Raw genomic sequence first — 7,750 nt, 5'->3', positions numbered from 1 at the left:
TGGCGGGCAGCTGGGCGACGGCGGCGGTGTGTGCACGGTACGTACTGGCCCGGAGTCGGTGGCGGGCAGCTGGGCGACGGCGGGGCGTGTGCACGGTACGTACTGGCCCGGAGTCGGTGGCGGGCAGCTGGGCGACGGCGGCGGTGTGTGCACGGTACGTACTGGCCCGGAGTCGGTGACGGGCAGCTGGGCGACGGAGGCGGTGTGTGTACGGTACGCCTGGCCCGGAGTCGGTGGCGGGCAGCTGGGCGACGGCGGCGGTGTGTGCACGGTACGTACTGGCCCGGAGTCGGTGGCGGGCAGCTGGGCGACGGCGGCGGTGTGTGCACGGTACGTACTGGCCCGGAGTCGGTGGCGGGCAGCTGGGCGACGGCAGCGGTGTGTGCACGGTACGTACTGGCCCGGAGTCAATGGCGTGCAGCTGGCGTAGTGTTTCTGCTCGCGGTCTGAGGCGAGCACATGCCTGTAGCCTTCGTCCTGTAGTTTGTTCTGAGCACTGTCCTGAAGTCCTTGAAGTCTGGTCTGTCTGGGCGCGTGTCTGTACTGGCTCATAGACGCTGTCATTAAGCGAATCAGTCAGTCAGTCAGTAAGTGACACCTATATCGGGCAGAGGTTCCTGAGTGCGGGCGTTGCCTGCAGCGCAGTTCTTTCTTTGCCAGCATGCATTTCTCTCGCATCGGAGTTGCTATGAACGCATCAGCCGCCAGAGCAATTTTGCCCTGACTTTTGCAATGAAATAGAATGTAAATGCTTACCGCGCGATTTTCGATTGTCCGCACGCCTTTCGCCAAAGGCTGGGTCAGTTGCATGCCCCGTTAAATTAGTGAAAGTCAGCAAGGCATCGATCCACCTCTGGCGCCGGCAGGGTCTGTGCCTAACTAGTTACAAATGCGTACTGAGCCGAGGCTTTCATGGGTGCATGGCACTCATTAGCTCATGTGTGTGTGTGTGTGTGTGTGTGTGTGTGTGTGTGTGTGTGTGTGTGTGTGTGTGTGTGTGTGTGTGTGTGTGTGTGTGTGTGTGTGTGTGTGTGTGTGTGCGGTGTGTGTGTGTGTGTGTGTGTGTGTGTGTGTGTGTGTGTGTGTGTGTGTGTGTGTGTGTGTGTGTGTGTGTGTGTGTGTGTGTGTGTGTGTGTGTGTGTGTGTGTGTGTGTGTGTGTGTGTGTGTTTGTATTGCATACGTCCGCTGGGACGTGTATAGACATCACGACTGACGGAGGGCCGCTGCTCTCCGAGAGTCAAGCAGACCGCGGCCGCTGCACATGACAATCGCTGGCATATCATCTCACGAAATGCCTCCTAACGCGTATTTTCACACATGTACGCCGTCAATGCTTCTCGTTACAGCAACGGCGCTGCGTACAAAACCGCCGCAGCGTACAGGGTAAAGGAAAACGTGATTTATTGTCGCTTTCGGGGCTATGAGGAAGCGGGGTGGAACCCAGCCCTTGCCACACAGCATGGCACACACAAATGTATGTTGTCACGCGGGCCAGTCCGAGCCCAGCGGTTCGCTGAACACGCCATTCATCATTCAGTAAATCGACCCGCCGTCATCATCACCGCCGCCGCCGTCGGCCGTCGCAGTCGACGCGCTGCCACGGAGCCATGAGGACGGTGCGCTCCCGAGGACCGGGCCGCGGCCTGATCGGCCTGATGCTACTCTCCACCACCGGCCTCCTGCTGACCGGCCTGCTCTCGTCCTGCCCACCGGAACAGTGCCTCGGCGCGAGAGCCGCCGCCGCCGCCGCCCGCCGCGCCGTCGCTGCCGCCGCCGCCGCCGCCGCCGCCGCCGCGTCGCCGACCTCTGGCCACGGAGCCGCCCGACACCGGCGGCTGTCCGCGCGGCGGCGGCGTACTCTCTGTCAGCGGCGGCGGCCGGCTCGGCAACGTCATGTCCGAGTACGCGACCCTGCTGGCGGCTAACGGCACGCTGCAGCGGCCGGCGTGGCTGCAGCCCGACATGGCGCGCACCCTGCGCAAGTACTTTGTGGCGCCGTCGCTTCCCGTGCTGCACCGACGCTGCAAGCTCCGGTGGACGACAACGTCACTGGACGAGCTGATGGCCGACCCGGGCCGCGACGCCGCCGCCAACCACCTCATCACCGGCTTCCCGCACGACGTGCCGGGCTTCCACCCGCTCCGCGAGCAGCTGCTGCGCGAGTTCACCTTCCGGCCGGAGCTGCGCGCGCGCGCCGCCGCGCGGCTGGCACAGGTCGTGCGCGACGCCAACCTGACGGCGCCCGTGTTCGTCGGCGTGCACGTGCGCCGCACCGACTACGCTGCCTGGATGGAACGGAGCGTGCGTGGCCACCTGGTCGGCTTCGACTACCTGTACCGCGCCATGGCGCTCATGCGGCGCCGCTGGCCGACCGCCGCCTTCGTGGTGACCTCTGACGACCTGGGCTGGTGCCGGCGCGCGCTGCGAGGTCGCGACGTGTTCCTGGTCGGCGACCGGGACGTGCGCCGGCCGGGCGCCGACCTGGCCCTGCTCGCCGCCTGCAATCACAGCATTCTGACGCACGGCACGTTTGGCTTCTGGGCCGGCTACCTGGCCGGCGGCCAGGTGGTGGCGCCGGCCGGCTACGGCCAGCGGCCGACGCGGCTGGACGAAGACGTGGAGCGCGCCGGACTCGGCTGGACGCGGCTCAAGGCGTTTGTCTACAGCTGAGCGGCGTCGGCGTCGGCGCGGGTCACGCGTGCTGCCTTGGGGAGGGGTGGAGGTGCCGCGCGGCGCAGATCACCGCGCCAGGTCGACATGAGGCGCGGAACACTGCGGGAAGACGGAGGTGGCCAGCGGCGACCGAGAATAGCCCGCTGCTGTAGATCTCTACAGGCTTAGATGGTCTGGCGCTTTGAAGCGAAGCTGATATTTTTCGTGGGAGTGTGATAGGCAGCGCATAGCACACGGGGCAGCAGAGGCTATGTGACTCAAGCGTGCTGTTCCAGTGCCACCGCATTATAAATGCCATCATTTGACCAGGCTTATGGCTGATGGGTACGGCTGCGGGCGAAGCCAGGAATTGACGGCTTAAATTTGATCTCTTTTCTGCTGCCTTGTCTTTCAGAGTATGTACTCTTGCCTCCGTGTGGCTCTCGAGTGGTTGCTTCTCATGACGAACAGAGGTATGACGGGAGGGATCGGAAATGATGTGATGCAGCCTTTTTACTAAGTGGTATACAGACAAGGACCCAGGCCGCTTTGCTTGGGGTGTGTTCATAATGTTATTGACGACTAAAATTGTTATGGCGACTGACAAACGTGAGGACTACGTCCGTCAGTGGAGTGGAGCCATTGTAATCGAGAATGGACGTTACTTGCGTGGACGCATTCTATGCAAATAAATTTAGTTACCGTGTGATCACTCTAATCCTTCGTTTTCTAGCTTTCCCTCTACGTTTGTCCTAGCCTTCTACCCCGTCTCCCTCCCGTTATGAAATGAAAACAATAGTAAACTTTTTTAAACTACGCGCTATTTCAACTATTTCAAACCTACTTATTCTCATTCGCGTTTAAAATCGCGGTTCCATGACCGCACAAACAGCCATCAGCTGGGAAGGTTGTGTCGATAGTGGGCAGAGGCCTCTAGAATAATGGCTCAGGGTGAAATGCGAACACTCGACACGCACACCTGTGACGTCGGACTCAGTGGCGCTGCTCCTCGGACGGGCTGGCTACTGCTAAGAAACTGCGGCACCCGTGGCATACGTGGTTCGTAACCCATCAGAGGTCCGTGCACGTTTCGATTGACCTGGTGACCTAGAACTGGTGGATTCGTGTGAGCATGTCAGCCGAGTCACCAGTTCAGCTCCCGCGCTGAGGGGCAGACTCTGGTCGGGACCATGAGTCTCCGAGCTGACCTCGCACCGAAACTCAGAACGCGTTACATTGCACCGGCAGCAGCTAAGCGGGAGATCGTCCCGAGGCCGAGCGAAAGACAGCGCGGGCAGATCACACCCAGAAAGGCTGAAATATGCTGAAGCTTTTTGGGTTATATAAAATTCACTGCACAAATTTGATGTTGCGCAGGATACATATGAGAACATACCATATCCATGTAGTGTGCCCTGTAATTCATTCATTTGCTCATTTCGGGCAGCTTCTACCGATCTTAAACCCTTTTTCAGCTGGACATGGCATTTGAAACGCACGAGACATCGCGCGAAATTTGCCAGTTTTCTTGCCTGAGGTGTGAGAAAGTAAATATTGATTCAGCAGCTAACGCTAGTGGCGCGACTCTGCTATAGATATTTGATACCACCTGGTACCACGTGGTACCACGTGGGACCACGTGGTGGTGTCAAATATCCAAGGGCCCTACTTTCACTGGGAAATAAACATAGATTTGTTAACGATCCGAGACGGTGTCAAATGCGCTATATAATGTTTTGTCCCTGTTTTGTGTGTCTAATGATGTTAACAGATTTAACGAAACGCTACGCAATATCAGCATAGGCGCAATCCTACATAAATTAAGATTCCCCGTAGTCCAGTAAACCTTACAGAAAAGCAGACAAAAGCTGTCATGTTCACCGAGACATCTACCAGTAAAGAGCATGTATATATATATATATATATATATATATATATATATATATATATATATATATATATATATATATATATATACATACACACACACACACATATATATATATATATATATATATATATATATATATGTATATATGTGTGTGTGTGTGTGTTTGTGTGTGTACATATATGTGCTATTTTATGATATAATATGACACATATATATATATATATATATATATATATATATGTATATATAAGTTTGAAATATCAGCACAACATGGGGCCATGAATCTTTTATCAAAACCACATATCCCTTCATATAAGGTGGACGAAAAAAATCTTGAGGAGCATAATCAGGACGAATATCACACCGATTAACGAAGACACCGAAACTAAGCTTACAATATGTTACAAGAGCAGGACAACTGGCATTCTTTCAATGAAAAGTAGCCTGGCAGCAGACCAAAGCCAACTAAGGCGCTCCAACATGGTGTATGAATTCAAATGTCCGCACGGAGATTACCGAGCCGCGACTTGGCCTTTAGTGTTATGACTTCATCTCTATCAGGGCGCATGACAATGTACCTGCAGGAGAGAGCGCCAGACCAGCATATACGCAAAATCTGCAATCGAAAACTCCTACACTCTGACTTACTCCTACACCCTGATTTTATTTATAAATATTTTGATCCTAACATCATGGCCAAACAAACGTCGTTTACAAGGTCTCAAAGCCATCTTTATCAGGGAAAGAATGTCCGACTTAAACAAACAGCTTAGGCCATGCATCACTTTGGACTTATTCAGTTCCCCAACAACAGCAGAGTGACTCAATGTCTGGAACTTCCCAGAGTGTTGAGCTGACTGGAAAGTGTTGTGCGTGTGTTTGTATGCGTTTTGCACTTTGGCATGCTATTCGGATGCGCACTCTGTTAACTGATGGTACACCTTTGGTCATGCATCATGGGGCATGCCTATTTCGCTACATTCGAAGGTCTTCCATCCGACCGAACTGCATTCGTTAGGGAGTGGGGAACAAAACTCCTTGAAACGTTAGTTAATCGCCAGCTTAAACTAATAGAAATGGCTATAGAAGAACTGGCTTACGAGAAAGCAAAACCAACCAAGAATTTGATTCAAACAATGGGGTAAACGTGCAAGGAAGTGATTGAATGCAGTTTGTCCTCGCATGGGACAAAACTTGCAATTATTAAAGCATACTGCCCAGACGAGAGTATATATATATATATATATATATATATATATATATATATATATATATATATATGTGTGTGTGTGTGTGTGTGTGTGTGTGTGCACAAGTGCTGCCTGTATTGCGATATTACGACGGTCACGTGACTGTCATGCGTGACGTTGCTGATGAAGGCAAGGCACACAATCCTTGAAGTGATGCGCGGTTGGCTCAGTACGATGATGATGATGCGTGAAGATATGGTCATTACTGCGCTCTTTCCTGCTGATGCATTTCAAACAGTGGGACAGTGACTGAGAGCGGCTGCGGTGCAAGCTTGAACGAGGCTGTCGTTAGAGGGCTGCAAGCGGAAAGGAGCGGGCCGTCCGAAGGATGACAAGCCCGTGTAAAATTGGTAAATCTATGGATACCGGCACGGAAAATGCTCTCGGAAAATGTTTGGCAGGCTTCTTAACAACTTCGAACCAAACCCGTCAAAAATACATGGCCCACGGGTGTGTAGAGCTGACTAGGGGGCAGCGGCGGGGGGGGGAGGTAAACTCCCAGGAGAAGGTATTTTGTGCGGTACTAAGGACCCGTGAAGTCTTCAAGAACGACCACACAACAGCCTCGTCTCTCATACGTGAGAATTGGTGAGCTCTTATCTGACGGCACTGGCAATCACAGTCAGGAATATCAGCGTGGTAGGGATAATGCAGCATGGAGCTTCAGAACACTTAGTCTCAGGAACAGCTGCATCAGCACCACTGATCGCCGATGTGGAAGAGGTTTGAAGGCACATTTCAATTTTCGGCAGATTCACACGGAATCGAAACTGGTGTTGCCATTTTCGAAACCGGGCGAACAAAGTCCATTTTCCCCGCGCTGCGACCCCCGTGACAGGGACAAATGACCATGACCTCCCGCTGGAAGGGGACGCCGAACCTCCCGCCAGAGGCGCGCAGCAAGAGGCTCGGTCAGACCAATAACAGGCTTTACGGCAACGTTTTCACCGCTATTTTGCGACCGACCGCACAATAGCCTCATTTCGAGCGGCGGTTCCGGGTTTTTAATGACTGTTTACACCAAAAAGTCAGACGCGGGTCGGGCAGAATAGGCCTTTTCGCCAAACGGCAGGAGTACTGGAAACCGTGGGCGCAGGGAAGGGGAAATATGAAACGTGGTCAGTGGTACACATCATTCAGCCCGCCCCCAGCCCTTGGCAAACCTCTCTCGACGCTCTGGCACACCTCGGGTCACTCACTACGGGCAGGGCACCACCTGCCTGACATGCCCAATAGTCATGACCCACGACCACGTCTCATGCCACCTTAACTATGCATAAACCTGGCCTCAGCCGGCATAATTAGCGGGCAGTTTTTTATATTTGTCGCCACCGGGCTGTCCCTCGGGAGGGACCATCAGTCAGCGCCCCGCGACAAACGAGCCTCGCCGCGCCGGAAGTCGCTGTCTGACCCGAGGAGTGCCCGAGGACCGGTGCGTGGTTCACACGGTCATGCAGGATTCACAGCGCGCCCCCACCGCCGCCCCTGCCTGCGTTTGTTGGCTCGTGCTCAGGTGTTCCGAGTCGCTCAACCGCAGGCGGCGGGCCTTGGCGAGTCACATGACCTGGCGATGTGATGCGGGCTCGTGAGGTTCGGCCTAGCTGTACTGACATAGCAGATTAGAGTGTGAGGTTAACTTTTGCTTTAATTAAGATTTTTGCATGGATTAGAATACAATGCGTGCATACAATACATTCTTGGCGATGAAAGCCTGGACTGCCGTGGCTCAAAGCTAGATGTGCTGTTGGATTGCAGTTGATGATTGAGTTGGATGAAGTCTCGCATACAAAGTCTTCCAGGTGAAAAATATGTCCACCATACACATACACACGGACATATACAGGGTCGATGTGCACGCTGACAGCGGCGTTACGTATGAGATATGGACAGAAGTAAAGGATGTTCACCGTAACCTTCGCATCCAAACTGATTCCATTCATCAAAATGGCATTACGT

The 7,750-nt window shown here is 53.8% G+C and overlaps 1 protein-coding gene across 1 annotated transcript; it reads left to right on the top strand.

Annotated features, from left to right (window-relative positions):
- The first annotated feature begins 1,863 nt into the window (after nt 1-1,863).
- Nucleotides 1,864-3,353, top strand: LOC119092029 (galactoside 2-alpha-L-fucosyltransferase 3). Its single transcript, XM_037214983.1, has one exon. It carries the CDS (start codon nt 1,895-1,897, stop codon nt 2,669-2,671), a length of 777 nt encoding a protein of 258 aa, XP_037070878.1. The 5' UTR covers nt 1,864-1,894; the 3' UTR covers nt 2,672-3,353.
- Nucleotides 3,354-7,750: the final 4,397 nt, after the last annotated feature.

This window comes from Pollicipes pollicipes, unplaced genomic scaffold (genome assembly GCF_011947565.3).
Source record: "Pollicipes pollicipes isolate AB1234 unplaced genomic scaffold, Ppol_2.1 Scaffold_3447;HRSCAF=4054_pilon_pilon_pilon, whole genome shotgun sequence".
Classification (NCBI taxonomy): domain Eukaryota; kingdom Metazoa; phylum Arthropoda; class Thecostraca; order Pollicipedomorpha; family Pollicipedidae; genus Pollicipes; species Pollicipes pollicipes.
Note: the sequence above shows the minus strand (reverse complement) of the source record. Positions and strands in the feature narration are given on the sequence as shown.

What these genes read in the sequence shown, in the direction of transcription:
- LOC119092029 (XM_037214983.1), top strand. Translation starts at nt 1,895, where the DNA reads ATGTCCGAGTACGCGACCCTGCTGGCGGCTAACGGCACGCTGCAGCGG.